The sequence below is a fragment of the Crotalus tigris genome, unplaced genomic scaffold (assembly GCF_016545835.1).
Source record: "Crotalus tigris isolate CLP2741 ecotype Arizona unplaced genomic scaffold, ASM1654583v1 scf7180000017536.10889498, whole genome shotgun sequence".
Classification (NCBI taxonomy): Eukaryota; Metazoa; Chordata; class Lepidosauria; order Squamata; family Viperidae; genus Crotalus; species Crotalus tigris.
Window position 1 is genome coordinate 4,059,703 of NW_024096460.1, and position 21,232 is coordinate 4,080,934.

The 21,232-nt window shown below is 38.0% G+C and overlaps 1 protein-coding gene across 9 annotated transcripts in view; it reads left to right on the forward strand.

Annotated features, from left to right (window-relative positions):
- Positions 1-10,727, forward strand: part of TACC2 (transforming acidic coiled-coil containing protein 2) — a 192,923-nt gene extending 182,196 nt beyond the window's left edge. For all 9 annotated transcript variants that reach the window (XM_039336549.1, XM_039336620.1, XM_039336137.1 and 6 more), the window contains 4 exons: positions 7,136-7,296; positions 8,372-8,478; positions 8,933-9,053; positions 10,228-10,727. In XM_039336549.1, coding sequence (XP_039192483.1) covers positions 7,136-7,296; positions 8,372-8,478; positions 8,933-9,053; positions 10,228-10,293 — 455 coding nt within the window. In that variant the 3' untranslated portion in view covers positions 10,294-10,727. The remainder of the gene's footprint in view (positions 1-7,135; positions 7,297-8,371; positions 8,479-8,932; positions 9,054-10,227) is intronic.
- Positions 10,728-21,232: the final 10,505 nt, after the last annotated feature.

Sequence of the window (21,232 nt, forward strand, 5' to 3'; positions counted from 1 at the left end):
TTTTATTCTGTAATTCCATATGTCTAGAATATATTCTGGTGAACAGTTTCCAATGTATAATATAGGTGATTTTTGCAAAAGAAATGCTGAATATGAGATAAAGATGCATAAATTTTGCTCATCCTTTGCATTTCAATTTGTGTATTAGTTTTCCCCCAGGTTAAGAAATAGGGAGAAACTTTGATTTTTTTTTAATTATAACATTTGAGATGTTAATCTTGCAAATTGTAAAGATTTCTTTTATAATTAATTTTTGGAGAAATGATACTAATTCTCCACTAGAGCATTTACATTAAATTGAGCCATCTCGACTTTAAAAAAATCACTTTAAATTAATCACACTACAGGGAAAGATTGAATTTATACTGCAGCTTTGTTTGTGTTACCTAGGCATAATTCCTCTTATGCAGACTAGGACAGACATGTCAAACACAAGGCCCGGGGGCCAGATGCGGCCTGTGAAGTGGTTTCATGTGGCCTGCGAAGCCATCCTGGAAACAGTGAGGGAGCGGCCCCCTCTGCCTTGGCCCTGGCCCAGGCCGGCCATGAGCCAATGTACAATTTTATGGTGGCCATCTATGCTGAAACACATTCAGTCTTAGCTCCTCAAGGCTGTCTGGAAACAGCAAGGAACCAGGAGCAGCAGCCTTGAGGAAGTGGGGCTGGGCTTGGTGCCACGGGTGCTCAAGGGCCAGGCTGGGCATTTGACCTCTGCTGCCCCCCCCCCCCGCATGGCCTGAGAGGAACAGTGAGGCTCCTCCAGTGGACCATGCCTTGGCACTTGCCCTGGTCCCACCCCCTTCTGCCAGAGACCCTCAGATCTGTCCCACTCCTTCCCAGGACCCCACAAGTACCCTTGATGCAAACGATGTAGAGCTGGCCACGCTCACCCAGTAGGCCATAGCCATCCTGGCCACACCCACCCGGCCTCCTGAGGTCAACCGCAATGCTGATGGAGCCCTCAATGAAATTGAGTTTGACACCCCTGGACTAGGATATATTTCCAATACAGCATACCAGTGCACTAATAGAGATTTATATGGTTTGGAAAAGATGCAAACCAAGATTACACCTTTATAAAGTTCACCTAGAGTAGATTGAGCTGCTCTGTGAAACAGCATTCATAGATGGTGGTAAAGTTCAGAAGCTTAGCTAGCTATCTGATCTATTACCTAATCAACTCCCTCATGAAGGGTCTTCTTTAGATGTAACATGTAGGAACTAAGCATGTGCAGACATTAAAACAATAGCTTATTGTTCTCTGATTTAATTTGCTGGGGAGTTGTGAAGAGTCTGTAGATTTGTCTGCAATAGTGGCAAATATCTGCAGCTCGTGTATAGGATGAGGGTGAAGGTTGGTTCTCTGAGCTTGAGGGTTGGTTTCCAAATGTTTCGTTACCAGGCTCAGTAACATCTTCAGTGGACTTTAGGGAATGTTTGTGTCAATGCTGTTCTGTTTATAAGGGCTTCAGATGTGGGTATGCCAAGTGAGGGTATTGTGATGGGTCAGGTGTGAGTCACCAGTAGGAGGCTTGTGATGGAGAGGTTACACCAGGTCAGGATTATTGGAAGGAGAACTGCTGATGGGAGGGGGCTTGCGTGACTTGGTTGAAGGTCGGTGCTGTCTCTGGTTGGCTGAGCGGTTGATTTGGATTCTGAGGGGTTCATAGGCTGGTTGTAGGTCAATGTGTCTATTGATGAAATTGCCAGGCGTCAATGAACTCACGAGCATGGCAGGTAGTAGCATAGCTGATGATTTTAGTGTTGTTCCAATTAAACTGGTGTTATTTGGTGTTGGTGTGGGTAGAGATTAAAGATTTGGGATCATGGTGTTTGACTGCCAGCCAGTGTTCATGGATCCTGGGTTTTAATTGACGTGAATGTTTGTCCCACGTAGAATTGGTTGCAATCATTACAGTTGATTTTGTAGATTACATTGTTTCTTTCATCCTTCTGTGTCCTGTCTTTGGTTCTGAATAATTCCTGACGGAGTGTGGCTGTGGGTTTGTGGGCTATTGTTATCCCTAGGGGTTTGAGAATTCTGTCATTTCCGACACCCCTTTTGTGTATGGCAGGGTTAGTTTTTGAGTAATGGTCGGCTGTGTGATATGTTGTGATTTGGGTGCTGTGTGTCAGAATCCAAAATTTTTTGGATAAGCCCTTAAAGAGAACGATGTCAAGCAGAATTTCTCTTCTGCTTTTCTTCTTTTAAAAAAAGTGTTTATCACTGTTAATTTTAGTTCAGTACGTGACTATTTGAGTCAGATCCTGGCGTCTGAGAATAGAAAAGGATAGCTCATGGAAATTAAAGATGTCCATAGTTGAGTGCGCCCTTAGTCAACATTTGCTGAAGGTGCCATCTCCCATTGATGCGAAGATTTGCCTTTTATATTGATTCAGAAGGAGGGTTTTTGGTATACTTGGCCGGTGCCTATTTAGCATCAGCCTAAAAGCTAGCTGTGACCTAGATATAAGAAATGTGATTTTGACTTTCCAGACAAGATTTGTATTGTTTGAGTCCTAATTCTATAGTGTCTTTAAGCTCTAGTGAAAAATTCAGAATTCGGCTAATCCCATCGTCTTCGAGAAGTTCAGTTTTAAATGCTTTAAATATTCCTGCACAAGAGTATTTTATATATTAACAGAAAAGGAAATAGAATGCTACATATGTGGTTATTTCTAACTAATCTTTATCCATGTGACTGTCCTATTTAGAAACATAGCAGGAACATCTGATATATGCAGAGAAAGTATACTGAAGTGTGCTGTATGATAAGTATTGGTATCTTGCAAGGGACATAATAAGAAAAAAATCTTATATTTACAGCTGGAGAGATCCTTCTGAGCACTTTATATATCTGAACTAAACTAATAGCTTTTTTAGTAAAAGCTGATTTGGGCCAGAGAGCTAAGAAAAAGGAGTTAAAGAAGTGCCCTAATGTATTGCTAAAATCAATGGCTCGAGTGCAAATGTAAAAAGGATTAACTCCTAAAGATATAATTAGGAGGCAGAAACTTGAACAGACTGAGTTTGTAGAGCTCCTGGTAATTCCTTGGCATGTACTTTTCAGGTAGCATCTGCCTTCATACAATTTTGTTTAAAATCCTCAATTTCATTTAGTTTATGCCTCTACTGCATGCTTGTCTCCATTAAAAAAGAGTTTATCAGAGAAAATATTGCCCATTGCATTCAGTTACAGATTATGTGAGTGCTTTTTGAACCATTTCAGTTGCACATGATGGCATTTTGTCAAGCTGAACTTTATGTACTGTACTGTATTTTTCAGTGAATTGTGTATCTACAGCTGCTGCCACCTTTTTGAACCATTCATTCATTCATTCATTCATTCATTTATTCATTCATTCATTCATATCTTCTATGAAAGCTGAAAGCAAACTCATCCACTTAAACTATTATGCTGCTTCCTTTTTCTTAGTTGAACTAAAAGGAATATTGTGCTTTGTGCATTACAGATTGTTGCCTCCCGGTTTTTTCTGCTTTCTTAATAAATCCCTTGACTTTTTTTTTCTGTTTTGCTTCCATTTTTGTTGCTTCTTGTTCTTTGCTTGCAAATCCAAAACAAAGGCAAGCCTGGTAAGTATTGCTTTTGCCAATTTTGGCACCTGCATATTGCATTTTTTAAACTTTTATTTTATTTTATTTTACTTTGGCATTTACTTTATGTATTTTCTCTGTATTCGGATGAATGAGCTCTACAGAAGCTCGTTCTGTATATCTACAGAGAATGTAGATATAAATCTTGTTATTTCTAACAGTAATACAAGTGTTATAATGACCAACAGATACTGCAAGCTTGGTGGATTTTTTTTTTATGGTGATATACATTGTTCCATTTCACTTCAGGAATAGGGTGCAGAAACAAATATTATTAATTGGCTATATTACAGTGGTTTTCCACAATACTTACAATGACAGTGGGGCATCATAAAAAATGTAATATGAAACTGTTTTCACTTGGACAGTATTGACTAGAAATTTACTATGGCCCATTGTTGGGCAGTGCTGGGTTAGAAGAAGCTGTTTGAAAAATATTTTCTTTCCCGTGTGGTTCAAATTATATAATAGCAACAAAACTCTTAATCGGTTTTAAGGATTTCATTCAAAGAATCCTGATCAGAATAACAGAGTTGGAAGGGATCTTGGAGATCTTCTAGTCCAACCCCTTCAAATCAAATAAATGTTTTATTATATGCAGAAAATGGGAGGGGATTGAGCTTTAAAAACATACTTCTATGAAAATATAATTCCAATTTCATTTCTGTTTTCATTTGAAAGTAACGTCTATGGAACTCAGTAGGATTGTCATTCAGATAAACACTTTGGATGAACCTATAAAGAATGCCATATTTACTTAATTTTAGGATTGTCTGCATTAGGCTGTTTCACTAATGTACTAGGACAGGGGTGGGGAACCTTGGGAGTTGAAATCCACAAGTCATAAAAGAGCCAAGGTTCCCCCACTTCTGTACTAAGGCAACATAGTTCTTTTGATTTGCAACCACCTTCACAACCCTTCTGCTATTATCAGAGCTGATTGAACTTCCACAAGACTGGAAAAAGAAAACAAGACCAAAAAAAAAATCACCCTCTTAATTATGTCCCCAGCAACCATTGACGTGTGGTTTACAACATATTACTCTTGTCTAGATGATGCCCTATTCTGTTTAGTATGCTGTGTGCAAATCAATACAGTAGCAATATCAATAGCACTTAGACTTATAAACTGCTTCACAGTGCTTTACAGCCTTCTCTAAGCAGTTTATAGAGTCAGCATATTGCCCACAACGACCTGGGTCCTCATTTTACCCACCTTGGAAGGATATAGAAGGATGAGTCAACTTTCAGCCAGTCAGGATCAAACTCCTGGCAGTTGGCAGAATTAGGTTGCAATATTGCATTCTAACCACTACACCGCCACGTCTCTGTGTACTTAGAATACTGTATATATTAGAACAGGGGTGTCAAACTGGCAATGTCACATGACATGTCATGACATATCGCAATTTTTTTTCCATTGCTGGCAATGGGGTGGGAGCGGTTTCGGCATGATGCATCCGGCCCGTGGGCCAGCAGTTTGACACCCTGCATTAGAAGAATGGCACATTCCGTTGATGCTGTACCTGAAAGATCAAATAATTCCATGTGCAGGTGCTTAGTATATTCATATTAAATTATAAACAAGTGGTAGTGACAAATTCTCTGTTGCTTTACTTATAAAACTACATCTAGCCAGATTTTCTTCTTTTCCACTTTTCCTCGGTCATTGAATTTTACAGCAGTCTAACAGAAATGTATCCATTCAAAGATATTCTGTTTTTCCATTCCTTCTTTCATCTTTTTCTTTCCATAGTTTTTATATTGTTGTGGGGTAAAAGATGTGCAGAATGACATATTAGAGTCATCTTTAGATCTAAGAATAAATGAGGAATAATTCACTGGCATTTTGAAAATATATTCAATTTATTAAACGAATAACCACTTTTTTATTACTAGTTTATAATATAAAATACAAAAGAAAATAGTAGGAAAATAAGCGAGAGAGTAGGGAAGGGAAAAATGTAGGGAAAGGGAGGAAAAGGAAAGAAAAGGCATTGACTTCCGGCTCTCTTTGGTGCAGTAAAATCAGATATTAACATCAACCTCAACTTTTTATTCTTACATAATAATATAAACTAGCCATTTCTATAACAACAAAACCATCTAATTGAATTGATGTTGCCAGTATAGGTAGCCCTTATTTAGTGATCACAATTGGGACTGGTAAATTCGATCATTTAACGAAGTGGTCACTAAATAAAACTGCAATTGCACTTATGATCTTAATTCATTTTTCCCTTGCTATACAGATCTGTGAAGGTTGTAAATGCAAGAAATGGTTATAAAGTTAGTTTCATCACTGAACAGTCACTGAATGAGGCTAAACAAAGACTTTCTGCAGCACTTAGTTGTTTTTATTGACAGAATTGTTCTCAGAGAAGCAGTAACAAAAGGAGTTGGTTCATCATCACGTTAAGACTGCCTTATGTTCTACTGCAATTATGCACATGCATCTAAAAATAACATACAACCAAAGCTGTTCAGAGTTCACATGCTGTGTAAGCTCTGATTTGCTACAGCTCTGAGAAAAGTAGACACTTGATACTAACTGTAATGTTGTAAAAAGTAGAGACCTTTTAAAGTGGAATGTCTGAAAAAATCTGGCACAACTTCAGATTTAAGGGAATTGCAGTCCCAAACACTGAAGGTGGATAAAACTGGATTACAATATTAGAAAACAGAGAAAAAGAGAGAGAATTATAGAAATACATAAATCTGTGCATGGTGGGGAGAAAGTGGAGAAGGAGAATTTCCCAGGTAGTGTTGCACCTTGTGAAATTGAGTAGTGGGAAATTCAGGAAAGGCCGAAGGCAAAATTTGCAGGGCTTATAGTTAAATTATAGAATCACTTTTACAAGATTACTAAGGGCCAAAGACACATACATGCTTAAAGATAAGAATCAAATAAATTAATGCAGAATCAATTAATTTTCTGTTTCCAGAAATCAGAATAGTATGTCCAATATGAATGGTGCCATCTGGCAGGATCCTTTTTAAGTTATTATAAATATTTGTATAGATTTGTCTGCTATTTTATTTAAGGAACATTTGATTTTAGAGGTTGAGGTGCCATTTTATAAAGTGAAATATATAGTTTCATATATTAAAGTGTTCACTTGAAATGATTCTAGGTTTTCCCAAACTAGTGGGAGGTTTTGGGTCAGTAAAAAGAACTTATTTTACATTGATTCACACTTTCTATTCTTGCTGAAACTATGCTGCATATTTATGGCGATGTGATTCCCATAAAGGAGCTTTTCTTTGTACTAAATACTTGATTCTTATTATTACTTCTAAAGGACAAGACGTTGGTTCCATTATCCTATTTAAATGTTTCAAGTGTTGTGATAAAATATTTATCCCATAATAAAACAATGTTTTAAATGCTTAACAGATTTATCAGACAAATTTTCCACTCGTTCTACTTTGTATGATCTCATTTTCATGCTTTAATTTAATTTTAAGTTTTAAAACTATTCTTTATTTTTTGAGCCTTTTAATCGTTATCTCCTATAGAGGATGAGCAGAGAGAAAAATCCATGTCCCATCACACTGTCCAGCAACTTATTATGGAAAAAGAGCAAGCATTAGCTGACCTGAACTCTGTGGAAAAATCTCTAGCAGATCTTTTCAGAAGATATGAAAAAATGAAAGAAGTTCTTGAAGGATTTAGGAAGGTAAGTCACAGTGAATAATGCTTTCATCAAAACACCTACATTCACTCCGGTGAATGTATAGGTCTGGAGTTATGGCTGCATTTTTGTATTCATTTCACTAGGGGTCCTGATTTCCACATCCACCAGCAGGCTTTTGGCTGAAGATCAGGTCCTTGCACTCAGGGGTTTGGGGATAAGAATTCTTGGATGTGCCAATTCTCAAGCTTCCTTTCCATCCTCAGTGCTTCTTCTGACAGAACACTTTTAACCCGTTTGTTAGGTCTTTATATAGCAACCATCATTAATCTAATAACCTGAGACACATCAGCCTGAAAGTGCTGCCACTTAGCTCTAGCAGAAGGAGATAACTGCCAAGAAACTTGTTATACGTGGTTATGCATATTGCAAGAATATGTGTAAACAGTTTGTGGTAATCCTTTGAGTTCAAAGAAGTCACTGTTGTGCAATATATCTGTGAGCATGGAGATGGCTCTGCAGTTCTAGTCTGGAAACACAGAGCCTAGCACAGGGGTCCCCAACCTTTCGCCACTTTGTGACTTGTAGACAGCCATGCTGGCTGAGGAATTCTGGGAGTTGAAGTCCACAAATCATAAAGTGGCCAAAGTTGGGGACCCCTGGCCTAGCACAATGGGGACACTGAAAGTACATTGTTATCATAGCTGTGGTGGGGTCAAGATTATACATTATTCCCTGATTTGTGCAAAATGTATAGCTTGAACTAATTTTCCCTTAACTGATTTTTTATTATTATTCATTCACTGTATTTTAAAAGCAATTTTGTACTTGGTCAAAAATCTGAAGCAACCGTTTTCTGTAGACATTGGACTTTGCAGAAAAGGGATTCTTACACTGCTTGAGCTTCATATGCCATGCATGGCCTGTAGAATTCATACAGAGATGGCTGCTTAGTATTTATATTTTTGTGTCCCTTATTTTAAGGAAATCTACTGCTTTTATGTTTGTTTTCAATAAAATTATCTACTACCTAAAATTGTAGAGTATGGTCAAAAGCCTACAACTTTCAGTGAATCCCTTATTGTCTGTGGTTAAGCTATTTTTATGTTTCCCATTAAAGAATGAAGAAGTATTAAAGAAATGCGCACAAGAATATTTATCACGAGTTAAAAAAGAAGAGCAGAGATATCAAGCCCTCAAGGTTCATGCAGAGGAAAAACTGGACAGGTATTTTATTAGGACTTGGGAGGTATCCTGAATTTCAACCAAGAGCTTCTGTTCTGAAGTCTGTTATAAATTAATTCTGGAGTTTTCTTTTTCCATCTGATTCTTGTCAGCACTTACATATAATTTTGATCTGATTCCTATAAAATGTATTCGATCACTCCTTAAGGTTCCCCTCCATTTTTATAGGCACCCCCCTCTAGTTTTTAAAACATTCAGGAAAGGTTCAATTAAGCACCAAATATCAAATCTTACATAATACAGTATAATGTAAATGTGCAAAGCTGGTATACCAGTATGCTTTTTATAAACATATACCAAATCTTGCCAAGAAAGCTTCAGGAACGAGTCTGGCCAGTTGCCAGGAGTCAACACTGACATGAATGCATGAGAGAGAGGGAGAGGGGGGGAGCGAGAGAGAGGTTCCTTGGGGCTCAATACACCTGTGTTTCTGCAGAGCCAATGCTGAAATCGCACAAGTTCGGGGAAAGGCTCAGCAAGAACAAGCAGCTTACCAAGCCAGCCTTCGTAAAGAGCAGTTAAAAGTGGATGCATTGGAAAGAACACTGGAACAAAAGGTGACTAGCTCTGACCTGTACAAAGCTGCTTATAGAGGAAATACGGTGGTAGTTGCTCCCTAAGCTTATGTAGCAGTTTACTTTAATAATGTAAAACAGTCAAATCTTTTTTACCTGTCAAATGCTATCCTTAAAAACTTCAAGAATTCTTTAAATTGCTTTTGTGGTGGTGCTGGTGGCTTTGCCTCAACAATTCGGTATTATCCCATTTATTGATCAAATTCATTGGCCACCCATCTTTCCACAGGGTAACTCTGGGCGGAGTTGTCTATGGGTGGTTGCTACTTGTCTATGGAGGTGGTGTAGTAGCATCAGAGAGAGCAGAGGTTAGATTTCACCGTGTGTTTGGGCATTCAAGGGTTGGGTAGACTTAGTATTTTACTGTTTATTGGGGCTGTGTAGCACTTCATGTTTGAGCTCCAAAAACATTGGAATGGGAGGTAGTGTTAATAGAACGTGTCTCTACAGTGCTTTAAACAGCTGGGTCTTTTCCCATAGTCAGCACAGCAAAAGTTTCAAAGCACTGTAGGCAGGCAGCATGTTTGCACTCCTTCCCATACAAAAGCCTGTTGGAGATCAACACTAAAAGCACTGCATCATCATACTATTTATCTGCTTTTAATGAAACAAGTACTCACTCCAGCCTTAATTCATGGATGGGTGACTGTAGCTTAGTGCATTAAAAAGTTGTCCCATTGGAAGTATGTTGATTTAAAAATGGTTGCTGTATGATCCACCAATGTGCCCAATTGAGCACAGACAAACAGACATGAGCGCTTTAGATTCTGGGAGTGTGCTGGGAATTGAAAGCCTTTTAAAGTTGCTGAGGTTGAAACACCTCTGGCTTAGCCTATTGTTAGGAGAAATCTGGCTTCTACCAGGCAGTTATTTATCCTTTTAAAATGATTTGACTCTAAGAAAAGTTTTAGGCATAAGAAAGAAAGCTTTCCTGAAAATTCCCACAGTGATAAGATTAAGCAAAATGATTGGTATAAGCAGAACTGAATGCTGCTAATGATTCAGCAATAATTGCAGACAGATATTGCTCTTTCCCCAGCATGTACTATATTCTTAATGGCTACAAATGTTATTTTGATAATTGAAAAAGAGTGCAATATAGCTTTTAACTAAAATATGTTTATTCTTTCTTCCTGTGCATGTGTGTTCCTTTCAGAATAAAGAAATAGAAGAGTTGACGAAGATTTGTGATGAACTGATTGCCAAAATGGGGAAAAGCTAACTTTTAACCAAAACCTAAATTACAGTCTTGAGTGCAATATGACCATTGGCACAGTGATATCCAGGCAGTGATGTGAATGGATTCTATTTTCACTTTTTGTATGCACTACTGTATTTTTTCTTAATAATGTTGATTTGATTGTATGCAGTACTAAGACTATCAGAAATCCTTGCTATTGTCTGCAATTCTTTCCTTTGTATAATTCATAGCAAGTTGATCTCAAAAGTTCCTGTATCAGGGAGATTTGTCGAGTTCTTTAATAAATTACAGTTGCTCATCCTAGCCTTCCCTTTGTACATGAGTTCCCATGTTGGATGTCTTTTTTGGATTTAATATAAATGTGTATTACATGCATGGGGACTCTTGCCTTAAGGAGTGTAAATTTGATCTGCATTTTCTGATTTGTAAAATAAAATGGAAACTTGAAAAATTAAGGTACTTGCCTCTGTGATACGTACCATAAATAATTTTTCCCTTCCAATTTGAAAAGGGATTTCATATTATTAACTAAATCTGATATTCAGTAGCATCAGCTTTTTATATACTATTCTGTTATTTCGTTGGTTTATTTCTCAGAACATCAATACAGCCAGGATGCTATAGAGATCATACAGGTATACTGTGTACAAAATTCCCAAGAGAAGATTATTGTCAAGCCCCTGGGCTTGACACTAACCGGCGGGGGAAAGGGAAAGAGCAACCAGCAGCCAGCCGACAGTGCGCCGACCCCGCATGCTGCCCAACCACCGAGGACCAGCTGGGAATTGGCACAGTCGCCGTCCATCACGGCCTCCTCCCCCTACAACCGGGTGCCGGGGGAGTCCTGAGCGTCAGGGAGTCCCGAAACCCGGCTAGGCATCAACGGCGAGTCAGCCAGATGCCAGAGGGGCTGCCTCGCACCACGGCCGCCTCTCCCTTCTCCTCGGAGTTCCCGGAAGCCAGCTGGGAGGTGGAGGCAATCAGATGGGCGTCGGGGGAGGCCGTCTCTCACCGCAGCCGCCTTTCCTGTGTTGCCGGCAGACGGGGGAGGAGCTGCCTCCCGGAGGAACTGTCTGTCAGGGGAGAACTCCGGTTGCTGCGCAGACATGCTTCCCGGGGGGAGCTGTCTGCTGTGGAGCCATGCTGGCGGCGGGGGAGGAGCAGGACAATGACCGGCTGTTGATCATGCGGAGGCCATGTGGCTGCACTGATGCCTTCAGAAGGGAGAGGCCGGACTTTGGGCTATGGCTTTAACCTGCGCAGACCGGATGCTGGCTTGCTGATTGGAGGGGGGTTGGAGGGCAGGGCACACCTATGTAAAGCACTGGGAGCAAATCACTCCCACTGCTGACTTTCATTTAGCACGCATTAAATTCTTGCTGGTCACGTTCCTGTGTTTTGAAGTTTGTTGGCAGCAGACAGAGGACAATTGACAATTATAAGTTATATATTTTTAAAAAATCTATTAGTATAAAATATGTGACTTTTCTTCTGAATGCTTGTTCAAATGATGCTAGGGCCTATAGCCCTAGCCCTGGAAATATTTGACTTTAAAGGATCCTGTGCTTTTTAAAGTGTTTTGACATGAGTTTGCTGACAAGCTCGGCTTCAGCTATAAACTTGACAGATGTTCCTTGTATGAGGTAAAGTTTTGCCTCAGAATATCTACAGCAGGGATATTATCCTCCAGTAACAGCTGAAGTGTAAAGGGTCCATGAAGGATAGCAAACAGTCTATCCATTGACATGGGAGAAGGCATCTAAAAGTGCACACCCTAAAAATCATAATACATTTGTCAGTAATAGCAGAAAATATGAATGTGACAATGATAAGGACATGGTAACAGGTAAAAGTGGAAAGTATGAGTTAAAAAGAACATTGTTGTCCCACAATAAGCAAGACTCAGGAGTTTGCACAGAATGACTGGATTCTATATTATTGTTTTCATATTGTGTTTTTGTTGTTAACTATATTGTGAATTGCCCACAGTTGTTTTGGAACTAAATCTTGGTAAATTGAAATAAATGCTTTTTTACAGGGAGACATTTTCTGAGCAACAAGGTTACTTAGTGTAGTGATTAATTCAACCGTACTCCAGAATACTTCACATGAAGTATTAATACCACTTTAAAATGCCTTGGTAAGGCCACACTTGGAATACTGCATCCAGTTTTGGTCACCACGATGTAAAAAAGATGCTGAGACTCTAGAAAGGGTACAGAAAAGAGCAACAAAGATGATTGGGGGACTGGAGGCTAAAACATATAATGAATGGTTGCTGGAATTAGGTATGTCTAGTTTAACGAAGAGAAGGACGAGGGGGGACATGATAGCAGTGTTCCAATATCTCAGGGGCTGCCACAAAGAAGAGGGAATCAAGCTATTCTCCAAAGTGCCTAAAAGCAGGACAAAAAGCAACGGATGGAAATTAATCAAGGAGAGAAGCAACCTAGAACTAAGGAGAAACTTCCTGACAATTAGAACAATTAACCAGTGGAACAACCTGCCTCCAGAAGCGGTAAATGCTCCAACCCTGGAAATTTTTAAAAAGACTGGACAGCCATTTGTCCAAAATGGTGTAGGGTTTCCTGCTTGAGCAGGGGATTGGACTAGATGATCTCCAAGGTCCCAACTTTATCATCATCATCATCATCATCATCATTATTATTATTGATGAATATCAGATCTATTTTGATGCTAAAATTCTAGAAAGCAACAGATTTGAAATTTACTGAAACAAGGGATACTTCAGCTATGAGCTGCATCTGGGCATAAACTGAATCTGAGCAACCAGAACATCTACTAATCAGAGGTAGGATGAATCTGGTTCACATGTCTCCATAAAAGGAGCAGTGAAATAGAACATGTTCTGTAGTTTCTACCTCTCTGGAATCATAGAAGGGAGAGCCTGGCATCAGGTAAGATAGAAAGCTTTCCAACTGCTGGGTGCTTCTAGCTGTGTAAGGTAGCTGGCAGCAGTGACAATATATGTGTACCTGGTCACAGGAAAGCTGGGGTCTTCCCTAGATTCACTTGTCTCTCTGTATCCTTTAACTTTTGCTTTAGTATTTGTTTCACCTGATCATATCCCATTAGATTTCACCTAATCTTTTAAATGTAGGCTAGACTGCCTCCTCAGTTCTTGAGGGGGGAGAGCAGCCTAGATTTAAAGGATTAGATTCAACAGCCTTGATCCATGTGGATTGGAAATTGTCCTGAAGAATTAATGGTGTTAAGACTTGAAGATAAAAGTTGAGCTTTAACCAAAGATTTATAGAAGCTAGGCACACTCTTGACTCAACTTTGATCACACCTGTTTCCAATCGTTTAATATACAGCATGGAATCTGGAGAGCTGTTCTGATGAATTTGGATAGTACCGTCTTCAGACAGTTGAAACACGAGGCTGGGGGGGGGGGGCAACCAGAGTCCATAAAAGAACTGGACTAGCAGCTTAGCTGAAAGAGCTTAAGTACCACTAGAACATAATGTCCTTTCTTGGATTGGAAAAATTTAAGAATGGGAGGATGACTAGTAGCAGTTGGTCATTCACAGTAGATTTTCCTTGAGCCAGTGGCATGCAGGTCTATTCTTAAATACTTAAAAGCTAGTCACTTGTTCTATTTTGTGGTCATTAATGTTCCATAAACAAAGTTTCAACCTTTTGGCAAAAATCATAATCTTGGTTTTATGATAATTTATTTCCAGATTATTAGTGTTGCAGTATTGGACCAGATCTCATTTAAGGCCAATTAGGGTCCTGGAAAGAACTACAGTGTTGTCTATGATGAGCAGCAGAGCTATGCTGTGATTCCTCTAGTTTACGGGGATGGAAATTTGGGTTGTTTAGACCAAGGCTTTTCAACCGGTGGTATGCATACCACTGGTGGTACATTGGCACATGGCAGGTGGTACGCATCCCTGCCTAGCCTAGCCAAGTGTAGCGGGGGAGGGAACAAGCCAAAGCAGCGCGATGCAGGACTTGCCCTGAGAAGAGAGTCCTCAGGAGCTGCAGGGCTGCTCAGGTGAGACAAAGGCACCAGAATTGGCACGTCCGGCATACCCGGAAGAAAAAGGAGGAGGAGGGCGGAGACAGAAAAGAATATAAAAGGAGGCAGTTTTGGCGGGAGAAGAAAAAAAAGACACCAGAGAAAGGAGTCAGAAGTGAAAGGGCTTTTGTCAGAGAAGCAGTGAGAGAGAGAGAGAGACAGGAAAGACTTTTGGGGAGGTGTGTGTGTGTGAGAGAGAGAGAGAGAGAGACAGAGAGAAAAGGCTTTTGGGGGGAACTATGTGAAAGGCAGAGAGGAAAGGCTTTTGGGGAGGGATGTGTATGTGTGTGTGAGAGAGAGAGAATGGGGGGGGGGCTTTTGAGAGGGTGAGAAAGAGAGGAAAGGGAGGGAAGAAGGGCTGACCAGCCACCTGACCATCAAGGTAGTGGTGCATATTAATAAATATACAGAAATTCATCATACATTTGTCAGTATAAAGGGAAAGTGATTCAGCAATGGAACTGCCACAGAAGAAATTAAAACCGTGGCTTTTTGTCCTTTTTTTGTTTTATTTTATTAGATTATAGAATAAAATACAAAAAATAAAATACAAAAGCAAATAGTAGGACACAATGGGGAGGGAAAAGGAGGAAAAAGTGAGAGGGAGAAGGGAAAAAGAAAAGAAAAGGTTTTTATTTCCAACTTCCTCTGTTACAGTACAAGGAAGCATTAACATTGAACCTCAACTTTTTACTTTTCCATAATATTATAAACTGGCCATTTCTGTAACAACCAATGAATCTTCCTAGTAAAACCCCAAATCCCCCCCCCCTTTTTAAGTCATCAAGTTTTTGACACCTTGCTAAGCACTGGTGGTATTCAAATATTGTCATGTCCTAAAAGTGGTACAATCTGTGAAAAGGTTGAAAAGCCCTGGTTTAGATATCACAGCACATCACCGATACAAAAACTGAAAAGTGGGGGGAGGGGAGCAAAATCCCTGTTTTGTCTCCTCCTGAGCTTTAACTGGCTTTAAGAGAAACTTTTGTATATTGCAACTGATCTTAAAAGTTGTATTAAGGTTTGGCTTGAATTAACTGAGGAATCCTATAGTTGATCCATGCGTCTTACAACTTCTCCCATAATTTGATCTTGGATACGTGGTTTACAACTGGAATGCTCATTCTTACTAGAGTGGAATATATGTGAGCTTAATACTCGGTCTACAATAAAGTAGTAAAATAGATGATGAATTCAACAGCTAATTTTGTCACAATAGCTTTACATTTAGTAGAAAATGGACAGGAACATTTCTGACTTCTCATATATTGGCTGAGCTATTAGAATTGGGTAAATACTGAATACCTAGTTTGTACTGAATACAAACTAAGAATATTGTATTTAATCTGAAAACATTTATGTATATAGTCCCATGAAATGCTAATTAGTATTCCATTGTTTTTAGGGAATGGTGAGTGAAATGTGGGTGGATAAGATGTTCCTGTTTAGATAAAAAGTATCTCCTGAGAATGCTAGAGATATGGAGGAATATATCTGACTTGAAGAATAACCAGGAAAAAACGGATTACAGTATAACCTGCACCATTTAGTCCCTACATGATCCTCTAGAGAGGATTAACTATGCTGAATAAGCATTAGAGCGTAAATGACAATCGGTTGTTTTGTCTAACAATAGTTTTGTTGGCTCTCCATGATGAAGCCATTCACCAGCTTCGTCCTTCTCAGTTTTCTTTTCACCATAGAAAGTAAGTAATTTTGCTCTATGTTTCCTCTCTCATTTAGCATAATTCAGGATCTAAACATTCCAGATTTACAAATAATAATAATGCTTTTTAAGGTAGCTTAAAATAGTTAATAACCAATTACTTTCTACTAGTGTTTTCCGTCTTTGAAATTCAAGAGAAGTCTAACTTTGTTGCTTCAATTATTTTAAAGATAAATTAACATTCCTTTTTGGAGCAAATTCCTGTTTCTTAATTCCAGTTTTAGATGTGTGCACACCCAAAATTATAAATGAAGCATGGAACCAAGACTTTGTTATTTAAGGTGTGTAGTGGCTGAATATATCTAAATTCCTTCTTCAGAATTCATAAATACAGACATAAAAGGGAAAAGAAGTTAAGTTATCCTGTTGAAATCTTGATATTTACATGATTAGGGATTAGTGTTTTGTGCTTTTTTTCTAGATTGAACTTTACAAAGAAGATTAAGACATTGCATGATACAATTTTGAGTTTTCAAGAACATGGAGTTCTTTTTTATTTATTGAGAGTTAATGTTGGAAATATATCCAGTTTTAAAACATTTATGGTGAGGCTGTTTTTCCATCAAGTGGAAACCATAACCACCTTCTATAAAGTGATTGAAACCACTTATATTACTGTTCTTAGTTGTTTCTATTGTCGTTAAAACTGCCTCCAAGTAAAGATAAAATCAAAGCTGATTTGTTTTGATTGCAAATAAAGCAATTCTTTTTATGTATATAATAATAATAATAGGTGAAGGGCTGCAGTGCTATACGTGTGCAGGTGCAAGTAATGAGGAGTGTAACCAACAAGGCTCTGAGCAATGTCCAGGATATTCAGATGCTTGTGCAATCATCAGAGGACAATCAAGTAAGTGCTCTATGATGACAGCCATTTGAAGTTTAACCTTAGTTCAATTCAAAATGTGTCAAACAGCAGAAGAATTTGTCAGTATTGTTGTTGTTGAGTCAAGAACAAGAAATCAAGTCAAATTTTGAACCCAGTATAGAAACTGGAAGCCATTTGTATTTTATCATTAGTGCTGTTGATAAATTCCATGTTTTGCACAGCCAGTCACTAGATTTATGGCTATGTGGGTAGAAGCTTCACCTTTTACTCCTTTTACAAAAAAAATCATTCTATAATAATAAATAATTGACTTATCTGATACTAAATTGATGAATAATATATAAATGGCTTATCCGAAGCTTTAGCTAGCAAGAAGGGTTTTCTACTCTTATGGTAGCCCAGTGGCAAATGTCCTATAGCATGTAAGGTCCTTCTTTTTTCTAAATAATAAAAAAAAGGTACGTAGTTTTGTACTGATGCATCTGTGTTTGATGTAAATCAAAGAAAAGGCAAGGAAAGGGCAAAATGAGTTGTTTCTTCCTGGAACTGTCCATCCCTCAGATAAATACTTCGATGAGCCAGGATGTTCTAATTCAGGCTAATAAGATAAAGGAGCAGATAAGCATAGATGATATACTGTCTTGGATTTGTCTCTGGATCTATTCTAGGTGGCATTATGAAGTCCTGTTCATATAGGTCATTCTGTAACCGAGCCCGGAGGGGAGGTTCACAAGCTCCTGGAGTAAGCGTTTACTGCTGCTACTCAGATAACTGCAACGCCAAAGGCCTGGGCTCCAGAAACATTCTCTGGATGGATTATTTCTCTCTCTTTGTCTTTTGTGTCTTCTGGCACCTGCTGTTTAATCTGAACTGATAACATTCAAGCCAGAAAGAGGGATACATAGAAGACTGCAAAACCCAAATTTCCAAGCTACATTTTAAATTCCACGGACAGGAAGGATCCTTGTGAGCCCAGCACATCCCATAATCTAATTCAGTGGATACCCTGAGAGGAAAAATCACCACAGGCTTTGGTTCAAGAAAAATGCTACAAGTAGAAGAATCTGCATAATTAGAAGATGACAATACTGTATGGAACTGATCTGCAAAGTTGGTATTATCACTGGAAGAAACGTGGTTTAAAAACCTGTCCTGCTTACTTTTTTTTTCTTTTTAATGCCCACACATTGAATCAAGACATTAGAAGAAAAGGGATTCCCCCCCCCCCCATCCAGTAAATTTAAGCATCGGCAGTCAGAAAACTAAATGCTTGTGGTTTGGAAGTTAGAATTGTCAGGGTTTTAGATTAGATTTCTTTGTGTGTGCACTTGTATACTGAAAGATTTTCTCACCACAGTTATCTTTTGTAATAAGATGTATAAACATTAAGGCAAAGTGCCACTATTTGGGCAGTGACACTGATCTATAGGTAAGGCCCTCAATGTTTATACTTTCACAGGCAGCCTGCTTTATGTTAAATTTATTCTCTTTATTCTATTAATCTAGTAAACAAAGCAACCTGCTTGCGAAAAACAACCAACAGCTGTGGTATGAAAAACTTTATGATTTAACTATATCCCACAAATGCCACTCTAAGTGATGTCGTTTGAAACTTGATAAATATAATCAAAATAGCAATCCTTCAAAGAAAATTTCTAATCCCATTGAGCAAGGAAGAAGCAATCAAAAGATCCAGATAAGATAAGAAAGAATTTGTTATAATGTCTGATTTTTATTGATGGACCACTTTAGTATCCTTTGTATAAATAAAAGTAATTTACTCTGAAGAAGAAAATTAAAGGCATTGGACATTGAGTGGATTCAACAACAAAACATGACTGAGAAAGGAACCCATCTTTATCTTGGATTATTACCAAAGATAAACTGAAAAAATAAATTGACACAGTTTCCATCAACAGGCTTATGGGACCTCAGTCCCATCTGCTTTTCTAAGATTGAATCTTACTGACCTCAAATTACTTAGAACAGACATTTGGGATTATGCTATTATCATCTTAAAATTAATTTTACAATAGTACTGAATGGAAGATTTAATCCCAATGTCCTAATTCAACACTGTACAGTTCAGATAACATTATGCATATGCAGCAAGCCTATCATCATAAAAAATAGAAGTTATTCTATGCTCATGTTTTTATACCAACAGAAGCTATTCCACAATGTTTCATTGAATCATCCAAATAGTTTGAATTCTGAAGAATTCAATTAATTCACAGTATGTACTTATTTTTGGACTAATTTCTGGGTCATTTTATATTTATTTTTGCCAGTATTAAGATCCATGGATATCTTTTATTGATTCATCTTAATCCTGTTGTCACTGGAATGTGTTTTTCTACCCCCTGATACTGTATCTATTATTTAGAAATAAGTGTGAAGTGATCCTGAAAACAGGAGACATTTCTAACAAATATTACAAGTTTCTTTCAAGAGCTTATGTCCCCAAATAGTTCTGTAAAATAGATTAGGTTAAAAGAGAGACTGACACAAGTCATTCAATAAACTTCTTTGGCTGACAGTGGATTGAAACTTGTACCACCTCTATCCTAATCCAACACTATACTATTTTCATCAAAAACTTTATTTAAACCAATTACCACTTACATGTTGAATGTCTTAGGTCCTACTAAGATATTTTTCCACTGCAGAACCAGTTATCATAAACCTCCACCAGAGAATCATCAGTTGAATCCCAACACAACTGTGGTTTTTTTAACATTTTTGATAATTCCTCTTATGGAACCATCAAATAGTCTAATTCTAACCTACATCCCTTTGATAGCAGTGAGAATAATTTCCGTAAAGGTATCCACAGGACTGAAGCTTTAGTTTCACTTCCAAAGCTACCCTGGGTTTCTTAAATTGTTGCCCTAGGAATACCAATGATGCTTAAATACAAAACTGATATTCTTAGGTAGGATGTAGGAAAATTGGTGCCAGCTGCATTTAACTACAACATCTGTTAACCACAGTAGAGAATACAGGTTAGTCCTCAACTTATGACCACAACTGAGCCAAAAATTTATGTTGTTAAGTGAGAAATTTGTTAAATGAGTTTTGCTTCATTTTATGACTTTTCTTGCCACATTTGTTAAGTGAAACATTGCAGTTCTTATATTAGTAAAATGGTTGTTAAGTGAATCTGGTTTCCCTATTGACTTTGCTTGTTAGAAGGTCGCAAAAGGGGATCGCATGAGTCCGGGACACTGCAACCGTCATAAATGTGAGTCAGTTGTCAAGCATCCAAATGTAAATCATGTGACCATGGGGATGCTGCAATGGTCATAAGTGTGAAAAATGGTCATAAGTTACTTTCTTCAGTGCCATTGTAACTTTGAATGGTCACTAAATGAACTGTTGTAAATTGAGAAGTACTTATAGACAGACTGGAGGAACTGTAATCTAAAATATATCCACAAAAATCTTCCACAGCTCTTTATCATGAATATTTGTATTTATTATTCCTCTGACATACTTGAATTATATTGTACTATATACTTAGCATCTATTTTTGCCTTTATTCAAAATATTTAACAACAAATCTGTACCCATTTCATTAACCATATAACTGGTGTGTTGTGATGTTATTAATTTAAAAGAAAGTCTATGTGGCAGAATAAAATGTAGTCAATATGCACCCATGTGGTTCTTCTTGATTTAAGAGAACTATAGGAGCAAGAAAAGAGATGAGCAGATAAGCACCGATGAAGTTCTTTGACATCTTGGCCCTCTGTGGAATTTAAGCTGCAAACCAGAAATATTCTCAGGACAGAGATGTTAATTAGGTCAACAACCAACAGTCTGCTAGCTACAGACCAAGAAATGTAGGGCAAAAGTCAATTAAACAATGGTTGAAGAGGTTGGTGAAAGAAACATCAGAATTGGACTGTAAAGGATATAAAAAGGGAAATGTACCTTTGTGTTAACTAAAGGCAATCTATTTTTTGGGTGGTTGCTTCCTAGTATGCAATAAAGATTCTTATCTAATTGTGTGCTGTTATGTGTCTGAGAGTCTTTAGTTGAGTTCAAACCTAAGAATTTAGGGTGGTTGTTTTTTTATAAATACTGTTTTAGGGTAAAGGAAAAATATACTTAGAAAAATTAAAACAGAAAAAGAAAAGGGAAGTATTACAATATGCCAGTATTGATCCAAGCAAGCCTGTTCCCTTAAGTACTGATTGTACTGCCTATCAGAGCTTACATCTTCAGACAAGGCATCACTACTACTTTGGAAGCATTTTCCTATTGCTCACTGAAAAGATTTATCAGACACCTTTATGCCATCACAGATCACTTAGAACATTCATCAGTTCCAGCACAAAGGAGCTGAAATGTT